At 41.1% G+C, this 22,641-nt stretch overlaps 1 protein-coding gene across 1 annotated transcript in view; it reads left to right on the forward strand.

The window, feature by feature from the left end:
• The window catches only part of homer1 (homer scaffold protein 1), a gene marked incomplete at both ends in the record, with an annotated part of 67,218 nt that extends 44,962 nt beyond the window's left edge, over positions 1–22,256 (forward strand). Inside the window, 4 exons of the mRNA XM_080848211.1 lie at positions 21,215–21,374; positions 21,604–21,714; positions 21,894–21,974; positions 22,068–22,256. Coding sequence (XP_080704337.1) covers positions 21,215–21,374; positions 21,604–21,714; positions 21,894–21,974; positions 22,068–22,256 — 541 coding nt within the window. The remainder of the gene's footprint in view (positions 1–21,214; positions 21,375–21,603; positions 21,715–21,893; positions 21,975–22,067) is intronic.
• Positions 22,257–22,641: the final 385 nt, after the last annotated feature.

The following is a 22,641-nucleotide window of genomic DNA, read 5'->3' on the forward strand; positions in this document are numbered from 1 at the left end:
GCGTGTGTGTTCCAACAATAAATGTTTCTGGTTTCTCGAATCAAATACTTTGCTTTTGAAAATAATTACTAGCCTAACCTTTTCTCAAAATTCAGTATTTACAAATTTACAACATCACAATTACTGTTCAACATTTTACAGTTTTCCATGTTCCCAAAATCTAAACTAAACTTCCTTCTATTTGAAATTGATTATAGTAGCTTCTCAAAATAATAGACTGATATGTGATATCTGTGCACAAAAAAAAGTATCACCTTTGACCAGTGGTGGTCCGTCAGGGCCTTCAAGGCCTTCTCTGCTGGCCTAAACATCATCAGAAAATAAATGTAATAAATACATTTAATTTTAATATTTTCTTTTCATAAATATGTATTAAATTATTCCTCATAGTCCATTATCTTCATTTCATAGCTTCCAGCGTTGTTAATTTATGTTAGAGCTTTCATCCAATCATATTTCAGCTATCATGTGTTGCCACGCTCCGAGAAACCTTCCCCGAGAACAGAATTCTTCCCTGAGGCCTTCAGAATTCACATTGAAGGCCCGTGTACATCTGATTGGTTTTCACAACTGGCTGTTTCAGTTCATTTAAGTTGAATGAACTGAAACAGACAGTTGTGACAACCAATCAGATTTCGAGTTGGCGACACTGGGCCTTCTAGAAGGCCCGGAATATTTCTTTCCTCGCGTTGAACGTGACACGTAAACGTCCTTTGATTGGATACTGAGGCAGACCGGTGCAGTGCTTCAGTGCTCAGTTTAGCTGGCTAATGCGAAAACGGAAAACGACGAACATCGGTTTCAATGCTTATTATGCTAGTTGTTTCAATTGGTAAGACTAAATATAATTACATTAACCAACTCAAATAAACTAGTTTACACCAACTTCATAATTCCAGTTTTTGATACAATTACAACGCCATTTTCAAGACGGAACTTTCAAGAAAAACTGGATATCGTGAGGATGGGAAGTTTAATGAAACTGCTTTGCAGGTGGGACAATGCGATGTTTAGTGGACAAACTTGTTTAAGCTCTCATAGGCTACTTTCGGTAGACTTAATAAAACTTTGTAGACTAATCCCTGAAAATCGCCTTTTATTTTTAAGTTGTGACAGTAATATCCAAGCGATCATATAACTGAGAGTTTACTACTCTCAATGTATTGTTAATACGGGTGTATTGATTTTAAATGCTCCGGAAATATTAATAAAGTCTGTTGTACTCGACTATGTTAAGGTGATGCAATGCTCACTTATACTGCCTATCTGGATAAATATAATGGTTCGAGAGCCATGGCGTCATAATGATAGTATTAGGAGGTGGATTCGCTCAGTTTAACATCGTGTAGTAGGACATCGCTGAAGGCCCAGTCGTGAAATGCACGGACCGCCACTGCCTTTGACACAGAGGCAGGTTCATGGGTGAGGGGTGAGGCTCTTGAGGTGCCTACATTTTTCTAACTCCACCTCAAACGACCCCTCAGGCGGCCTTGCGCTGTCCAGGCGAGGTGAGTCTTCTGATGAGGCATTCTGGGACCATGGTGTGGACGGGAAAAGTGAACTATGCCACAGGGAGTGTCTGGAAAAGACACACAAAAAAATGGTCATTGTTCATGCGTGTCCATGCCCGCATGAGCACATGTAATTTGCCTCTTTCTACTAAAAAGGTTACTGGTTTCTTCAATCAAAAAGTTAAGTGATATCTGTGCACTTGTTCACCTTTGCCAGGGAGGCAGAGTGTTTTAAACGGTTTATGACAACCTCAATAATGGTGCAGGGGTGAGGATGGGGGTGCAGGGGTGAGGGAGCAGAGGTGAGGATGGGGGTGCAGGGGTGAGGGTGAGGATGGGGGTGCAGGAGCAGGGGTGAGGATGGGAGGCACCGCTTCGGTATTCAATTGTTTGTGATGTCCAGACCGGGTATGTACAGGACATTATTGTGTACACTGGGAAATCCAAGGGTGAGGGAGCAGGGGTTTGGATGGGGGTGCAGGGGTGAGGGTGGTGGTGCAGGGGTGAGGTTTCATTTTTTGAGTGGCAAATGGGCTGTTCTGGTGTCATTAGGCGTCTAAATAATAACACAGAGGCAGATTGTTATCAGCAGGGGTGAGGATGGGCGTGCAGGGGTGGGGGAGCAGGGGTGAGGATGGGGGTGCAGGAGCAGAGGTGAGGATGGGGGTGCAGGAGCAGAGATGAGGATGGGGGTGAGGGAGCAGGGGTGAGGATGGGCGTGCAGGAGCAGAGGTGAGGATGGGGGTGCAGGAGCAGAGGTGAGGATGGGGGTGCAGGAGCAGAGGTGAGGATGGGGGTGCAGGTGCATGAGTGAGGGTGGTTGTGCAGGGGTGAGGTGCAGAGGTCCCACAAAATGGCAGGATAAGCGGAGGTGAGGATGGGGGTGAGGGAGCAGGGGTGAGGATGGGGGTGCAGGAGCAGAGGTGAGGATGGGGGTGCAAGAGCAGGGGTGAGGATGGGGGTGCAGGAGCAGAGGTGAGGATGGGGGTGCAGGAGCAGAGGTGAGGATGGGGGTGCAGGAGCAAGGGTGAGGATGGGGGTGCAGGTGCATGAGTGAGGGTGGTTGTGCAGGGGTGAGGTGCAGAGGTCCCACAAAATGGCAGGATAAGCGTGAAGTCCACATCCTGAAGCCCAGCCGTTCCAACTACTTCCCCCTTGTGTCTGGAAAAAAACAATAAAACATTGAGAAGTTAATGTCTCAACACGTATGAATCAATTGAGAACAGTCCATGCACATATGAGCGCATACATGTAATTTGCCTCTTCTAACAATAAAGGGTACTGGTTGCATTAATCAAAAAGTTTGCTCTTGAAAATAATTACTGACTTTTACACAGTTGTACACACTTTTTGTCATTTAGCCTAACTTTTTCTCACAATTCAGTATTTACAAATTTACAACATCACAATTACTGTTCGTCATTTATCATGCACCCAACATCTAAATTAAACTTCCTTCTATTTGAGATTGATTACATTACTTTCACAAAGTAATGCACTGATATGTGATATCTGTGCACCTTTCTTCTCGTTCGCCTCATCTGATTAGCTGTGGATTTGCGCTAAATAGGATGAGCTTGTTTGTTGAATGGACGGAATGAGATGTTCACTTTCTGGAGTATATTTTCACATTTATTTAACAGCTAGATAGCTCTATTTGCCTACAATCTGTTTGACATGGATTACATTCACATTTGTATTGTTTTGCATTCACACGGTTGGTAATATAGGTAATTGCATTGCATGCACACGTGTCAAATTCAGCTAGCTAGCATGAACGTAATTGCATTCACTCACACGTGTCATATTCACTAGATAGCTTTATTCACCTACAAACAGTTTAACATCAATCGTTATAGCCTAATTTACAACTCTGCTGTTTTTCTGGATATCATAACGAAATAAATTATTAGGTCACTTACCCGTTGCTCAAGTGAGGAAAAACATCGACTGTTCTGGGCGAGGCAGCGATGTGTGACTAACTGGTAACTGCCACGAGCGAACTCCCTTCAAGCGTGCACGTACCAGTAGTCCTACGTTGTTACGATGACGTCACACGGTTGAGAGCGTACCACTTGTTGATTAGTCTAGGATTTTCTACAATATTTGTAACGAATATACTACTAATAAAAACGTCAAGATAGCAGATCAGATCAGGCAAACTCTGTATAATAATTTCCTTACAGCCTTAACAATAACTGTAGAATGTTCCCGTATAGAACATTCTGTAGAACATTCGTGAAGCACCCAGAAAAAAAACCTCACCCACTGCGGTAGGTTTGTAAAAAAAAAAAAAAAACTACGTTCTGAAAGGTTAAGCTACATCCAACACTGCATCGATGATGTCGTTCCCAAGAAGGCTGTCTGGTCTTTCCCCAATCAGAAGCCCTGGGTTGATGCCACGGTTCGGGCCAACCTGAGAGCCCGGTCTGCTGCCTTTAACTCTGGGGACCCTGATCAGTACAGGAAGGCCAGATACGACCTTCTGAGGGGCATCAAAGCAGCAAAGAGGGCTTACAGAACTAAGGTGGAGTCCAGTTACCATGGCTATCACCCCAGGCGCATGTGGAGTGGACTAAGAGGCATCACAGATTATAAAGGAGTTACAGTGAGACCAAGTCCTCTATCCTACATCCAGACGAGCTGAATGCCTTTTACGCTCGCTTTGAGAGGGAAGTGGAGTGGAGTTACACTGCAAAAATGCTTTTCTAACCTAGTGTTATTACTCTTATATTGAGATGAAAAAATCTAGTTGGTCTTGTTTCTAGCTAAATTGTACTTACCTAGTGCTCTTCGGTAAGGTTATTTTTGCCTATTTCAAGCAAATATTACTTATTTTAAGAAATCTTAACAAGCAAATTTGGCTGCCAGTGCGTTAAGCAAATTTGGCTTAAAACAAGCAAATTTGGCTGCCAGTGCGTTAAGCAAATTTAGCTTGTTAAGATTTCTTAAAATAAGTAATATTTGCTTGAAATAGGCAAAAATAACCTTACCAAAGAGCACTAGGTAAGTACAATTTAGCTAGAAACAAGACCAACTAGATTTTTTCATCTCAATATAAGAGTAATAACACTAGGTTAGAAAAGCATTTTTGCAGTGTACCTGATGGCCTAGCCAGTGATCTGCCAAATTAACCGTAGCTGAGGTGAGGCACTGCTAAAGATCAACCCTGGCAAGGCACCTGACCCAGATGGCATATCAGGTAGGGCCCTCAGGGGTTGCGCTGACCAGCTAGCAGGGGTTTTCAGCGACATCTTTAACCTCTCCTTTAGCCTTAGTCTGTACTTCCCAGCTGCTTCAAAAGGACCCCCATCATCCCTGTGCCCACTTCCTGACGGGTCAGCCTACAGAGAGGAGGTTGATACCCTGACAACATGGTGTCAGGAAAATAGCCTCTCTCTCGACATCAGCAAAACTAAAGAGATGATTGTGGACTATAGGTGACGACAGGAGTAAAAGCATGCACCCCTTTACGTCAACAGATCTGTTGTGGAAAAGGTCAGCTGTTTCAGGTTCCTCGGGGTGAACATCAGTAGTGATCTAGCCTGGTCTGCTCACACGGACAAGGTGGTGAAAGCGGCCTTGAAACGCCTCTTCTTCCTGAGGAGACTGAAGAATTTTGGTATGGAATCAGTCATCCTCACTAACTTTTACAGATGTCCTTTAGACAGCACCCTGACAAGTTGCATCACAGTGTGGGAGCTGCACAGCCAAGGACCGTAAGGTCCTACACTGCAAAAAATGCCCCTCTAGATTTAAGACAAATAATTACATATTTAAGCAGGATTTTGCTAAAAACAAGCAAATTTGGCTGCCTGTGCGTTAAGCACATTTGGCTTGTTAAGATTTCTTAAAATAAGACAGGCTGCCCCTTTACTCCAAAAGCACAGAATGTCCTGAAATAAGACTAATTCCACTCATTTCAAGACATGTAGTTACCTCAAAATAAGCCGGATGTCACTCAAATCTAGTGAACTTCCGAGGCATTAGTACTTGAAATAAGAGACAATTCAAGCACAGAATATCCTGAAATAAGACTAATTCCACTCATTTTAAGACATGTAGTTACCTCAAAATAAGCCTGATGTCCCTCAAATCTAGTGAACTTCTGAGGCATTAGTACTTGAAATAAGAGACAATTCAAGCACAGAACGTCCTGAAATAAGACTAATTATACTTATTTCAAACCATGTCGTTACCTCAAAATATGCCTGATGTCACTCAAATCTAGTGATCTTCTGAGGCATTAGTACTTGAAATAAGAAACAATTCAGGATTCTACATAAGACCACAATTTAGACTTACAACACTGATTTCAAGTCATATAGTAACTTCCAAAGAAGTCTGTCATCACTCAAACCTGGAGTACTTCTTAAGCTTCAAGTTACTTAAAATCAATTCAATTCAATTCAATTTTATTTGTATAGCGCCATAACAATACAATTGCCTCTAGGCCCAGAGCCTAGACCCCCTTAGTGCATGCACAATGGCAACAGGGGCAAGAAAAAACTCCCTGTTAGGCAGGAAGAAACCTTAAGCAGAACCACGGCACATAAGGGGGGACCCATCTGCTTGAGGTCGGCCGGGTGGAGACAGGAAGGTGGGAAGGGGGAAAGGGGGAGGGTTGTGTGGCAGAAGGGGAAAGGAAGCAACAGGGGTTGTACACAGCCAGCAATTAGTCGCGGGACATAGTATGTATAAAGACATCCGGTGGTAAATACATGATACAGGCAAGACCAGTTTACTGAACTAATAGGGTTACTGTTACAGGGGTAGGGGACGTAGGGACCAGTGATGCGCGGGCTGATCCAAAATGAGCGGTCACCCACGGGTAACCCGCGGTAACGAGTCATCAAAAAATATTTTTAATTATATTCGGGTCGCATTCGGTCGAGCCGGTGAAAATAAATAAATAAAAAACTCCCGACGAAAGGTTTGTATTTAATTATATTGTAAACATACATTTTGGGAGAGACAGGCGCACACCTTCCCGAAGCTCCGTGCGTTGGCGAGGAGGATCCTGTGTGTTCCATCTTCAAGTGCAGCCAGTGAGCGCGCATTCAGCTCTGCAGGCCGTGTAATCGAGGCCAGAAGGAACCGTCTCAACCCAGAGACAGTTCATTCTATTGTATTTCTTCACAGCGCGAGGAAAGCTAAAACTAATTAGTCCAATTTAATTCATGTGTAAAAATTGCACGCAGTGATATGCTGCGCACGCTGCCTTTGTTTTAAATATTCTGTGACTAAGCCTATCTTATTTTGACCAACACATTTTCGTTTTGTGAACATTTTACAAGCTTATTTTGATCAGCAATTAACACTATTTCTTTGTTTCAGCCCAGGTTAGGCTTATCATATAGGCTATCTTCAGTTTTCGTTTTGTGTAGCCTATTTTTTATTTGCACGAATGCACATTATAGCCTAGGTTAGGCCTACCTGTTTGACGTGAATAAAGTTTTTTGAAATATGTTATTCCTGCCTTTGTGTTTGGGAGGGTTTCAACGGAGCATCCACTTTGACGGAAATCCTTATTAACTTTTGCATGAAAGCTGCGGGATGAAAACAATAGGCATAGGCTAAACAAATAATGCTGGTTCCCCACGCCAAACAGCTGAGCATTTAAGGTCATTGTACACGTTTAATGCGATATCTGTAGGCCTACTGGGTTTTGCATAACCAAATACCGCTAGCTAAACAACAGCATAAACAAGTCTTTTTTTTTTTTTTAAATAATAAGCGGGGCGGGTACAAAATTCTAATAATTCAATATTCATATTCAATAATTCATATTTTCGGTCGAGTTAGTCGAAAACGCCTGGCAGTCGCGGGTCATTTAGACACGTGCCCGCGCATCACTGGTAGGGACAGAGAAACATTTCAGTGGTGGCAATAGTGCACTGCAAAAATGCTTTTCTAACCTAGTGTTATTACTCTTATATTGAGATGAAAAAATCTAGTTGGTCTTGTTTCTAGCTAAATTGAACTTACCTAGTGCTCTTTGGTAAGGTTATTTTTGCCTATTTCAAGCAAATATTACTTATTTTAAGAAATCTTAACAAGCAAATTTGGCTGCCAGTGCGTTAAGCAAATTTGGCTTAAAACAAGCAAATTTGGCTGCCAGTGCGTTAAGCAAATTTGGCTTGTTAAGATTTCTTAAAATAAGTAATATTTGCTTGAAATAGGCAAAAATAACCTTACCAAAGAGCACTAGGTAAGTACAATTTAGCTAGAAACAAGACCAACTAGATTTTTTCATCTCAATATAAGAGTAATAACACTAGGTTAGAAAAGCATTTTTGCAGTGTGAATATTGTATATAAATGCTAGCATAGGGTATGGGGTAGAGTGTACGGCAATGCAGTGGCGGTGGGTGCAATTGGCCGAGGGTTTCTCCAGGTAGACCAGGTGTAGAGAGTACAGCAGTGTCCCATGGGGAGATAGTCTTGATTAGTAGGGAAAGAGAAGGGAGAAAGTGAGTGGGTAGAGTTCAGCTGTCCATGTGCGTAGATGAGGAGTGGTGGGGGTGAGGAGCAATATTTCCATTACCATCAGCGATTGGAACATGCTATAAGGGCGAGAGAACATTTATGTTAGTAGACATCATTAACAGTAGGCAATATGGCTATTTTATCAGTGTTATTGTAGGCATAAGCAATATGAAGGAGAGAGAGAGGAAGGAGAGAGAGAGAAAGAGAAAGGGAAAGGGAAAGGGAAAGGGAAAAGATAAGTTTAGTAATGCTGGCAATTTGTCATTTAGTTTAGTAGTGTACTTATGGAGATATCAGTCGTAAGCTTTAGGGTCGCAGGGTACACAGCAGTGCCCAATTGGCTGGTCACAGTCGCAACACGCGCCGTATGCTGTACCCGGGATCCGTAAAGGCCCTCCTACACGGTACAACATACGCTGTCTGTAGCCCAGTTTTGTTGATTAGGGGGGTATTGCATGTGTTTAGATATGTTTTAGTTTTGCTGGCATTGAGCATTTAGTTTAGTTTGGTATATGTGGAGATTTTAGTCGTAAGCTTTGTTAGGGTTGCAGGGCAGCAGTGCCCATTTGGCTGGTGACAGTCGCAACACGCGCCGTATGCTGTACCCGGGAACCGTAAAGGCCTTCCTACACGGTACAACATACGCTGTCTGTAGCCCAGTTTTGTTGATTAGGGGGGTATTGCATGTATTGCAGACCACTAGCTCTTAAAATCAGGAAACATTTCACAACATATTATTTATCACTGTTGTATTACCCTGTTAATGAAGAAAACCAATAACAGGCATTTGACAATAATGAACAATATTAAGCATCAGAATGCTTAACCCTTCCAGCACTAAGGTGCCCCGTGGTATTTTTATTAATAGAATTTTAAATCTCCGCGAGTTTTTGTTCCACAAACATAAAACTAACACCCACAGCAACCTTGAACCCTTTACTTTTTAAATATATACAGTTTGAAAGTAAAGTATAAATAATCACTTCGTAAGGAGGATATAACTAATCCCTTGCATATTTCAGCCTCTGAGTGAGGTTTTGACCCTCCCATTAGCAAATGACAACTATTCATATGATAAGGGAATGGTTATTCAGTGATCACCATTGGTTCCTGATGTGTCAAGAAAACCTGTAGGGGGTAGTGGGGCACAAAGACATTCCAGGGCTATTACGTCATGGCCATTGTCTTTTGACCAAGGTGTCCCAGAATGTTCACACCTCTCTCATCAATATGCATAGTGGTCTAAGTGAAGAAAAGTGTCACTTTCTATATTACTTATAATAAGTATAGAAACCACACACACTTTTTGAATGCTAAACTCACATTTTTGGAGCAAACACCTTTGTTTATAAGGTTCAGAGTAAAAAATAAAACTTCCAAAATATTTACAATGTGTTTTTGTACAAAGTCTGAGGCACCTCTAAAACTAGATTTCATTTTAGTGTCTTTATATTTTATTTTAATACAAAACCTTGTTTTACTACATTCCTTTTACTCTCATTGTATTATTGCTGAGTTGTTCTAGAATATAATCATAAATGCCACTTTTGCCTAATGGTTTTTAGTTAGATGAAATATACAAAAATATCAGGCATGGCAAACTCCCTAACAGAGTCAAAAAAAGCCCTTGGGGTTGGAAGTGTTAAATGTACTTAATTACATATTACACATAACGATTTTAGTAAACCGTCAGACATAAGGTACATTGACATCTACCATAAACGATGAGAATTCAGCAACACATCAAACAGTCGGAAATCTATGGAAAGCCAAAAATGACATAATTCAAAAATAAATACATTATGTAAAAATGTGAGTCATAAATAAATAAAATGACTAAAAATGCACTAAAGAAAAGCATTAGAAAAAATATATCATGCAGTTATGTGAATGGAAATGGAAAATGAGTCCTTTTTATTTACTGTTACATTTATTTACGCTTACATTAATTCCCAAATACATTTCTTCCTCCTTTTATTTACAAATTTTTTACCGTACTATTTCCCGTACCGTATTTCTTCTCGCGCCTTTTTACATTTCTTTCTCCTTCATTTACATTACTGGCTGCATTTATTTCTGTATTCATTCTTGTCTCGGTATGCAAATGAGGTGGGCTATCATTGACCGTCTCGCTCATTGGTCGAGCTGCTTACCCCACTCTCCCCTATCTGTATTCTTATAACCAAAGTTATGCAAGCTAACCAGCTAACTCACGTTAGTCACCTTCACACACACATATCACCTTCACACACACTGATCATACCCAAGCTGTCAACCTCAACTTTACACGTATGAGGTTTATCGTTTTGTTTGCCATGGTTCAGTTAGTTTAGCTAACGGAAGCTAAGCAGGGCACAGTTAGTTTAGCTAACGGGAGCTTACCAAGTTAAACAGTGCACCGTTAGTTTAGCTAACAGAAGCTAAGCAAGTTAACCACAACCAGTGCACATCAGCAGTTGAGATCCTTGTCCGCTCTCGTCAGCTCGGTTGTAACGTGAACTGCAGGACGTGATATATAGCTTCTGCAGAGCTTTGTCAACACAATATTCCCCCTAATGACAAGTGAGAAAAAAAATCGCTGGATTTGTCACCCAAACCCATGAAATCAGGCCACACATAACGTGAGGATTGTAATAACTTTATTTATCCCTCGTGGAAATGAACTGTCTTGCATCTACAACGAAAGTACTATACACCAAAGCTATAAAATGAGACGTAAATGAGCTATACAATGAGACGTTCGGGTCCCCTATTTTGTTGCTTCATCCCACAGCACAACAGGTAGCGGGCATCTTTGTTTGAGTATGGCGTATTGTAGCGAGCGAGCAGGGTAAGAAATCTGGAGTCAAGGTCTCAGCCATCTCTGCGAAGCCTCGAAGCTCCCTCGCCACCATACTCCAAGTGATCGGTGGATTCATTAAAAGAAAATTGTGATTCAAATTGCATCAAAATAGTTTTCAATCTCTTCCGATACAGCTTCTCACCTACACTCAGGCCAGAGGTATGGCGAGACCAATGAGCGAGAGGGTGCGCCGGCCAATGATAGCCCACCTCATTTGCATACCGAGACAAGAATGAATACAGAAATAAATGCAGCCAGAAATGTAAATGTAGGAGAAAGAAATTAAAAAAGGCGCGAGAAAGATAAATACGGTACGGGAAATAGTACGGTAAAAAATGTGTAAATAAATAGAAAAATAAAAGGAGGAAGAAATGTATTTGGGAATTAATGTAAGCGTAAATAAATGTAACAGTAAATAAAAAGGACTCATTTTCCATTTCCATTCACATAACTGCATGATATATTTTTTCTAATGCTTTTCTTTGGTGCATTTTTAGTCATTTTATTTATTTATGACTCACATTTTTACATATGTATTTCTTTTTAATTATGTCATTTTTGGCTTTCCATATAAATCATCCAACAGCCAACAAATAATTAACAAATTTAGCTGGAAATACATTGGACATTGTGTTACTGTGTGCTGTCCTGACCTCCAGACATAGAGAAAGAGATAGAGGGGGGGTGGGCCATAGAGAAGAGTGACATACAGAGAGAGGTTGACAAAGAGGAGAGGGAGAGACAGACTAGGTTTGGATGAATTCTTGCCGGTTAGCAAGCACCTTTTTATATGTTGTCATCTTTTCACTCTCGTCAATAGAATCTTTCAGTACATCTGTTTGTATTATGACCAATAGCGTAGCTATTCACTTGGAATAGGTGAACAGGCACACATAGCAACATCCCATCAGTATCATGAGGGACTCCAGAAGCATGTCCCTTGGCAAGGTCGTCAGTGGGGTATTGCTGACTGCCGGAAGCACATTGTTGGAGTCGATGATGACGAAAGGACTGCTAAGCGGCCTTTTACGCAAGAAGACATTGGGGTCCTCAGATGGCTGAAAGCAACAAATTGGGGGAGGGGGGCAGAATGAAGTTAAACCAAACATATGAAATTCACAAATGAAAGCATTATGTACTGTCACTAAAACCCATGCATCACTTGCCGACTTGAGTTTTCTTGGAGGGACGGCTGGGGAAGGGAACATTTTTGGGAGCGCCTCCAACAAGGCAATGATCTGTGCAGCTGCAAACAAAGTGGTAAGAGTTAATCAGCGATATTATTATGTCCCTGAAACTATGGATACTTAAGAGCACTGAGGATTCAAGAAAAAGAGTGGAAGCATATCGGCTATGTGGCGATAATGACCACCTCACTGTACATTATCCCTTACACATGTTTAAGTTTGTATTACTATTGTCATTACATGTCTTACTGCCACTCCATGCCAGCCAGGTAACTACTCACTTCTAGGGAAAACATGCATAGCCAGTCTAGCCACAATCTTTGGCTTTATCTATACAACCATCTTCTATCATATCTACTATCATAGACTTACCTTCCAGAAGTGACTGTGTTGTCTTGTCCAATTGCTCCATCTGTAATTTCAAGAAAAGGGTTCTTACTCTTTCAGAAAGAAAAAAATCTTGAACTTCAAGTCAAAGCTTCAGTCAGTGTGGGGGATCCTTAACATATAGGGCCCTATCTTGCACCCAGCGCAATTGACATTGTCACCGACGCATGTATCATTCCTATCTTGCACCCGGCGCACAGCGGGATTTTACCTCCAGAGGCGCGCGTCGAAATGAACTTGCGCTGACATGGGCAGGGCGGAACAGAGAAGGCGTTTCTCGGGCGCAAGTCTTCCTTTGTGGTATCTTGCAGTTTCAAAACGAAAGTGCGGCGTTGACCAGAAAAAAGCTAGTCTAAGGTCACAGGCGCATTGTGTAGAGTCTGTGGCGGGTATTCAGACGCTATTTTAAGGACGCGTGCTTGGCTGCACAGTAGGCTACACTTTACTTCTCTCGTCTACACAAGAGATTTACACCAATTTTTTGGCAAGCCATATATAATTACAAGGAAAATAAAGTATTTACCACATGACGAAATCATTGTGATATCCATATCCAAGATATTTTAAAAATAGGCATACATCCAGCGTACACATTGACCCAAATGATTCAGGTTAATTGTAATGGCGGTTCTGATGTCTGCTATCTCCTGGCAGATGAGCTGGGGACAGACGCACACTGTCCCTATCACAGTCTGCGGCGAGATAAGGAGAAAAGGGAGGGAGAGGGAGAGATCGGAAGAGAGGAGAGCCTGATCAGTGGCTGGCCGCACGCACGCACGCACGCACGCACACACGCACGCACACACACACACACACTCACACTCACACTCACTCGCTCTCTCTCTGGCAGATGAGCTGGGGACAGACGCACACTGTCCCTATCACAGTCTGCGATAAGTTCGGCTATACATGCAGTTACGTCAGGTCTAGTCCAACATGCTGCGGAATTCATAAAATATCCCGTAACACTCGACAGCCAAGAGAGGACTAAGCAGGCGTTCTGGGAGAAGTATGGGTTCCCTGGCGTCCTTGGCGCTATAGACTGCACCCATATTCACATACGTGCCCCCCCCCCAGTGTTTTACACAACATTGCCAAGAATCATGGATGTGTCAATGACATAAATGAGGATAGATTAGAGGACTTTAGAAGACGTGAGGTTGAACTGCATGTGCCGATGGGTGCAATATTATTACCATGCATACATAACCTAGTGATTCAGTGAGGGTGAACCCAAAACATCGGAAAGTATGTTTTTGTGACTTTTATTTCAAATATGTTTCCACCAAAAAACGAATGCTTGTAACTGCAAAAATACAAACGAGAAATGAAAAGTAGAAACATTTCTCCAAACAAGTATGGGAAAATATTGCCGTGATTGTTTCTGGTAACACACGTTCTGGTGCCCTCACGGTCTTCCTCCAGGTAATTCCGCCATTATAATAACAAGCTGATATGGAATATGCGCTCCTCACACTTAAAGGGAATGTGAGATGACGCTCTGATTGGTTTATTGCATATTACGCCCAAACCACACCTATGGCTGAGTAACCTCCTTTGGACCAACCAATTTGACATTTGCGCTGGGCGCAAGTGTGTTTTTTTCGCCGTTATAATAGCAATTGCGCCATAGAGCCGCCCACACAGCTACTTGCGTTTGGCGCTGTCCTACTTGCGTTTCTGATCTTTAAAATAGGGCCCATAGAGTAGCTAGCCAGCTAAGAGCTAACTGCAGCTTCTAGCTATTATATCACCAACATTCACAGTAAATTAGTCCTCTGAACTTGCTTACTTTTTTACAGACAAGACTAATAGTGACACTTTCTGTCATTGTATTACCTGGCACTAGTTTAAAACATATGAGAGACGTTAGCTCAGTCGAAATTGCTTCAATTGAATTTCATGTGCTAGGTTAGCCGTCTTAGCTGACGCCAACTGTGCTAGCTTTGTTTGCTAAAAAGTTTATAACTTCAACCATAGGTCTTGGTCATTTACATACATTTTGGTTTTCAATATTGCTGACGAATTACCAAAGTAGGCAGAAGTTAAATTATGTGAGCTTACCTTTAGCTTTTGAAGTCGAAAGGCACAATCTTTTCTTCAGCTGTTGTACTTGCTTCAGTTCACATCACTGGCATGCAGCCTCAGAGACGTTTTGAGATGTGTTCGAGGGAATCCGATAGTGCCACCAAGTTTGAGGAAAACTTGTGGTTTATGACGACACTTCTGACTGAGCATCTTAATCCACAAGTATCTCAAGTATATTTGACTGTGTTTTTAAAGCAGCACAACGGATCAATAGCTATTCGCTAAAGGTATGCTAGCAGCTAAAACTAACGAAATCTCTTGAAATGTGCTGACTTTGACATTATGACAAACTACACTGCAAAAATGCTTTTCTAACCTAGTGTTATTACTCTTATATTGAGATGAAAAAATCTAGTTGGTCTTGTTTCTAGCTAAATTGTACTTACCTAGTGCTCTTTGGTAAGGTTATTTTTGCCTATTTCAAGCAAATATTACTTATTTTAAGAAATCTTAACAAGCCAAATTTGCGCACTGGCAGCCAAATTTGCTTGTTTTAAGCCAAATTTGCTTAACGCACTGGCAGCCAAATTTGCTTGTTAAGATTTCTTAAAATAAGTAATATTTGCTTGAAATAGGCAAAAATAACCTTACCAAAGAGCACTAGGTAAGTACAATTTAGCTAGAAACAAGACCAACTAGATTTTTTCATCTCAATATAAGAGTAATAACACTAGGTTAGAAAAGCATTTTTGCAGTGTAGTTACTCAGCGACTGTCCTTACACAGTCAAACATCAAGCAAGTGCAACAGAAGACAAAGCAAGAAGGCAAAATAAGCTACTTACTAGATCAGCAGAAGGTAAACAAGTCAGGGCGGCGGGCTGCGGCAGGCAAAACTACAGAACCCTGTTATATGCCTATGGACCCTCGTATGACAATGGCACGGACGCAATCCTCCATATTAAAAGTCATTGTACACTGCAAAAATGCTTTTCTAACCTAGTGTTATTACTCTTATATTGAGATGAAAAAATCTAGTTGGTCTTGTTTCTAGCTAAATTGTACTTACCTAGTGCTCTTTGGTAAGGTTATTTTTGCCTATTTCAAGCAAATATTACTTATTTTAAGAAATCTTAACAAGCCAAATTTGCTTAACGCACTGGCAGCCAAATTTGCTTGTTTTAAGCCAAATTTGCTTAACGCACTGGCAGCCAAATTTGCTTGTTAAGATTTCTTAAAATAAGTAATATTTGCTTGAAATAGGCAAAAATAACCTTACCAAAGAGCACTAGGTAAGTTCAATTTAGCTAGAAACAAGACCAACTAGATGTTTTCATCTCAATATAAGAGTAATAACACTAGGTTAGAAAAGCATTTTTGCAGTGTAGCGGCCCAATTTTTTTTAAGCTGTGATTTTAAGGTTAAACTGCTTATCTTAACCCTAATCCTGAAGTATAATTGTTGCATAATGGGGCTTTAAGTGATTTAGGTCACTTTTACTACATGGTGCAATTAAGTGGTTGTTAAAGCTCATATCTATTTGAAAATAACTTGAATTATGACCTTTATTCCGTTAAGAAAAAAACAAGCAAATTTATGCTTGAAATTAAACGTTTTCAACTTAAAATATGATACTTAAAGTGGATTATTTTAAGATAAAGTTCTCAAATCTAGTTTTAAAGAACTAAAATTAAGTACAAATGTGCTTATCAAGACAGCCCAAGTAATATTTGCTTGAAATAGGTAAAAATAACTTTACCAAGAAAGCACTAGGTAAGTACAATTTAGCTAGAAACAAGACCAACTAGATTTTTTATCTTAATATAAGAGTTATAACACTAGGTTAGAAAAGCAGTTTTTGCAGTGTACGCAGTGTGGTCAGGTCTGCGAGGTTCATCATCGGCGGGGAGCTCCAAGCCCTGCAGGACATCTTCCACAGACAATGGGCCTCATTTATAAAACGTTGCGTAGAAACCATCCTACATTTTGTCTAAGACATTTCCTGAAATGAGCGTAAGTGAGATCCACAGAAAACAGACGTACACACAAAAAACACGTGTACGCCAATCCTTCGGTTATAAATCACAAATGGTCGTGAAATTGTGCGCAACTGAATCTCTGCCCTCAAAACGCCCCTATTTAATCTAATCGGCATATTTTTAATGCACAAACAGAGTGCATCCTCAATGCACAAACTCTCTGTGACAGTGGCAAGCAAGAAAGAAACATGTAAACAGAAGAATTAAAGTGAAGCTGACATCGACGTTCTGCTGATGGAACAGCAGATGCGGGCCAAAACATCGTTAGAAAGCCTGTCTGGTGGCGTAATGGCAAAAGCAAAGTATTTGAAGCATGTAGTAGACACGTCTCCGAAGCACCAGCACCTGCGGCACGAGCAGCACCAAAAGCCGCATCTGCGGCAGCAGCACCAAGGCCAGCACCAAGTGCGCTCCACTACCGACCTGTGTTGATAATTAAAGAAAATCAACAGATGAATTACCTTCTCTATTTGCTTTATTAGAGAAAAAGCTTTTTCTTGTCACAATTTTGACTTTCTATGTGCAATGCAATAATCGATGCAGCTTGCATTTCAACATTAAATGGATGTGTAAAAAAAAAAAAAAATTGTGAAATCTCTGAATCGGAATCGAATCGTGAGGTGCCAAGAGATTCCCACCCCTACCTGATACCAGGCACACTTCATTTGTCTTTAGGTTAGTATATGTTTATTAGGTAAGTTTAGGTTTCTATATGTGTATTATATGCATATTGCAGCAGATTGTATTGTATATTTATTTTGTAGATTTATTATATGTGTAATTTATTTTCAGAGTACTTATATGCTATGTTATGTTACTATCAGGATTCAAACGAGGACCCAAACGCAGATCGATTAAAGCAGGATTTATTCCACAAAAAACACAGAGGATCAAAAAGGCAAACACAAAAACAGGGCACACGACCACTGTAAGCTTCCACGCCAAAAAACACAAAAAGCTTCTGTAAGTTAACAGTTCAAAAAGTATTCCTTCAAGGCAGGCAGGCAGCTTCCACGGCAAAAAACACAAAAAAGCTTCTGTAAGCTAATAGTTCAAAAAGTATTCCTTCAAGGTGACTAAAGCAGGCAGGCAAAGTTACTTTCCAAAAAACACGATAACTCACGGTACAGGGTGGCACAACAGAAGCGACAATCTGACAGGGAACAAGATTCAAGACAGGTTTAAATAGGCAGGGTAATCAGGCAGGGTAATCATTGGGCGCAGGTGAGGAGCAGCACAGGTGGAACAGATCAAGGACAGACAAGGGGCAGAGCACAATGTAGCCAGTGGCGGACCTAGTCATTTGGGGGCCTAAGGCGAACATAGCCAGGGGCCCTCTTCATCCGTCCTTTTAATGCAAAAAAAAAAAAAGGGCCACCTCAAAGCAGGGGCGGACTGGGGGGAAAAAGTGGCCCGGGAGTTGTCTGTCAGAGCGGCCCACTTAATATACGGCGCGTTGCCCGCTCAATGTATGCAAAATACCCATACACTTAACATAATTTTGGATGATTACAAAGAAATAACATTATATATGTTTTTTAATAACATTTGGATCCACAAATTTGCCTGGATGGACACATGGAATAAAATGATACTGGCTATTGTAACACTCCAAGGTAGGTATAGTTTGCTAGATGAATATGCTTAACTCTGGGCTAGTATCAGATGGTTAGGGCCTATATGTATAACTACAGAGCCTATAGGAATACATGTCAGCAGAGAAAGAGTACACAATTTTTTTGATAATGATTAGGGCGACCTACATTAAGCAATATCATTTTTTTTGTAGGCTGATTAACTCATACAGCAATACCTTTTTGTATAGTAGATGGCAGCACACAATCAAAATATTTCCCCTCTACCTACATAGCTACAGTAGCTAGTTATATGGATGAAAGTTGCATTCAGGAGCCTTCATAAGCAAACATGATTTGGCTCCACATTAAATTATCCCACTTTTTTATTATCCACATGTCTCAAATGTTGTATGATGCAACATAGCTTTACAGGACACATAAAATATGTCCAGTGACAACGTAAAGAAGGGGGCAACATATAAGTAAAAACCAACCGTATTTATTGTCTCGAAAGTATTTGCTTACAAAAGCTAAATAAGTCTTCACAAAGAAAATAACTCAGTGTTAGGGCAAAAAGCAAACATCCTCACTGTACAACCTATGAAAAGTGACAGTGGGTAGCCTACAAATAAAGAAATACAGACCGCGTTAGCCACTTCACAGCGTGCTAGCCATGATTTTCTTTCGTTCCAATTCTTGCATGTAGGGTTCCACCCTTTGTAGAAACCTGTTGAATCGATACATTTGGTGTAGGAAGTCCTAATTGTTTTGTTGTCAATTTATCTTAATTAGTACGCCGACAGAGAAAAAAAAATCTCCCTTTCCTGAAAGCAGTTCGTCGCCACAATCGCCCTTAAGGTCCGCCGCCACTGGTTAGAACTTTATTGTAGAAATGAACAGAACAGAACATACGATGGGGTGTAAACATCAGTGGTAATGGTAGTGTTGCATGCTGGGTGTGTGATTATGTGTGTGTGTAGGGGTGTTAAAGGTGTCTACGAGCGAGACACGCAAGTATTAGGCTAGAGTGATTGACATTTAATAACAAATAAACATAGTAAGACTGACGGAGGAGATTAGAAAATAGTAAGAAAATAGTAACCATGAGTGTGAATACAGGTCACTAGGAGTAGTATAAATAACAGACAGTAATTCCTTCAGATTGTCATTAGAGGTATATTATGTATTCGGTGAAGCAAGGAAAGCTGCCGCAACGAACGATATTTGCGGGAGGGCCGGTTAGTTATAGACTTGTGCCATCGCATCGGCCCATCGGTGCCTGGGTGGGCAATTTATCGTGGGCTTTCTGCTGGGTGGGGGCCTAAGGCAGTTGCCTAGTTCGCCTCAATGGTAGGTCCGCCACTGAATGTAGCACATGGCTACCACAACACAGGCACAAGGCTAACAAAACAAAAACCCATGGCATGTCAAAACAGAAACAGAGTCCAAAATACTGACAGTAACAGTACCTTGCATTAGTATTCACCCCCTTGGATGTTTCACCCTTTTGTTGCTTTTATAAATCAGTCATGGTCAATATAAGTTGGCTTTTTGGACAAAACAATTCACAAAAAAGCCCTTTTTAATGTCAAAGTGAAAACAGATTTCTGCACAGTTATGTCAATTAAACAAAAATATGTAATGAAAATAAGTAATTGCATAAGTATTCACCCCCTCTATATAGACTGACCTAATTCACCAGAGGTCCAGCCAAGTGGTGCTAGAAGTCTCACAATTAGTGAAATGGGGATCAGTGTGCAGTGAATGTGTCTCAAGTGATTGTAGTATTACTGAATACTGACCAGTGAATGGACCTTCCAGACACAGGTGTCGTTATACTACAATCACTTGAGACACATTCACTGCACACTGATCCCCATTTCACTAATTGTGAGACTTCTAGCACCAATTGGCTGGACCTCTGTTGAATTAGGTCAGTCTATATAAAGGGGGTGAATACTTATGCAATCACTTATTTTCATTACATATTTTTATTTAATTTACATAACTGTGTAGAAATCTGTTTTCACTTTGACATTAAAGTTTTTTTTGTGAATTTTTTTGTCCAAAAAGCCAACTTATATTGACTATGACTGATTTATAAAAGCAATAAAAGGGTAAAACATCCAAGGGAGTGAATACTTATGCAAGGTACTGTATTTTATGCTATGGTGTGGTAGGTTGTTGTGGGGGTCTTGTCTAAAGAATTTCAGTGCCCAGTCTGACTCAGTGTTGTTCTGTGCAACTTACAACTAAAATACTTAAACTTGAACGTGATACTACTCAGCCAATCAAATCTGTCCATCCCGATAAGCACTGCGCATCGAGTCAGTGAGTGAGATAAACACTCATTGGAAAGACGAGACGTGACATAGTAGTTGGAGAAATAATTGAGAGAGAAAAGTAATTTCACACGGCGTGAAAAGTAGGCAGCGAAAACAGAGCTTTTAATAAAAAATGGACAGACTATTATATGGTCATTCTTCCCAGGGGCAGTTCAAAACCAGTATGTGTCATATGTTCCGAGAGTCTGACGATTATTAAAAGAGGCAATGTGAAGCGCCACTACGAAGCACAAATCTTTCAAGCAAACATACCCACTCAAATTCGAACTGAATGCACAGAAAATAAACGATCTAATCCAATATGGAGTCCAATATGATCCATCCACCAGAAACACATTTATTCACTGCCCAAAAACGTGCTAACAAATGTTCCCTTAGAATGCTTGGACTTTGGGTCAACATAAAAAAAACATTTTATGACGGAGGGGTTGTCAAAGGAGTGCATGAGTGCGGTAGCTGAAAACTTACTTGAGGGACCTCTGCTTGACATCTAAAGACCAAGAATAAAACAGTAACTGTAAAGACATCACGCACCAAGTATAGAACAGTAACTGTGAAGACATCACGCACCAAGAATATAACAGTTAACGCAGCTAAATCAATTTTAGTTGATTTACGAAGCACATGAACAACAATGCAGCTAACTCAATTTTAGTCAGGTGCTCCCTCAGCAATGAACAGAACTCAACTATCGAGGACGAAGCACATAAACAACAATGTTAGGAAAAAATTAATTCATGAGTTGTAAAATGGCTGGAGCTACAATCCAGAATTGCTGGCTCCTTTACTGATTCATGCTTCTGTGGTTCCAGCAGCGCCACGATAACCAAGCACTGGGAGGCGGAGCTGGCCGCCCTGAAGGGGAACAACGCCAAGCTGACGGCAGCGTTGCTGGAGTCCACAGCCAACGTCAAGCAATGGAAGCAGCAGCTGTCGGCCTACCAGGAGGAGGCGGAACGATTGCACAAGAGGGTGAGAGGCACATCATGCACGTTCAGTGCCACTCCTGGGTATCCTGTATCTGTACTTTGTGTTCATATTGTTTCATATGAGCCTGAGGACCCAACAGCCCAGAGACACAGAGAGATCCTCATGCATTCACTGACAGATTTCTCTGCAGGAGAGTTCCTTTACCTGGGTGGTCATTCTTGCTCTTACTTTATCAGGTGTTTCAAAATCTGTATTTCTGTTTGTTTCCAAGGTTACGGAGCTGGAGTGTGTCAGCAGCCAAGCCAGTGGTTTTAAGATCCAAAAGACAGAGCTCAATCAAACTATAGAGGAACTGGAAGCCACGCTCAAAGCCAAGGAAGAGGTCACCACAACTTCCTAACGCTGTTAACTGGCCACCTATTACTGGTCTCCTTAAACTCTCTCATCTCTCTCTCCATCCTTAACCCTTAAACTGAATTTGTCATTCTTTCTTTGTCTGTTCATTCACCTTTCTGGGTAAAAGTGTCTGACATTTTAACATTACACCATCTGTGTCTTCAGGAACTGGAGGAGCTAAAGGAAAAAGTCCAACATGCCAATCACCTGCAGACACACAGGGATTCAGTTTCTGAGAAACTTCAGGTAAGCATGCATTTACAAGAACGATTCACAAGTTTTCCATTTCTATTTTTCATAATCTGATCTTTGGTCAATGTGCATGGCTGTCTCCTTCAGGAGACAGAGTTACATAATCAAGACCTGGAGGGACAACTTGGTGAACTAGAGCAGCGTTTGGAGAGCAGTCAGCTTGAGCAGGAAGTCTTCAGGAAGAGCTTGCGTTCTCTCCTGGAGCTGCTGGATGGCAAGATCTTTGAGCTGACAGAACTGCGTGACTCCCTCGCCAAGCTCATCGAGGACAGCTAGGGTCTGTGGGCAGAGATGACTTAATGATGCCATAGAGGCACACCTGAATGCTGTTTACACATAATACATTATACACACCTGTACATGTTCACATATGTGTGCACATGTGTCTCACATGCACAGAGAAAGAAACTCCACACATGCACCCTCACACAGGATCCCTGTGAGAATACCCCTAACCCTGGTACCTAAGAAGTTTTTTTTCACTCTCTTCACTTTTGTTTCTTTTTCATATCCCTACCCGGTTTGCATTCAAAGAAGATTCCTCTGAGTGAGATTGGATTTATATCCTGCACGTTTGATGGTTCTCCTATTGTTATATGCTGGGACACAGTGCCCTGTTCAGGATATTTTCATTTGTCATTATTATTATAATTGTATGTAG

The sequence above is a fragment of the Sprattus sprattus genome (assembly GCF_963457725.1).
Source record: "Sprattus sprattus genome assembly, chromosome: 11".
Classification (NCBI taxonomy): Eukaryota; Metazoa; Chordata; class Actinopteri; order Clupeiformes; family Clupeidae; genus Sprattus; species Sprattus sprattus.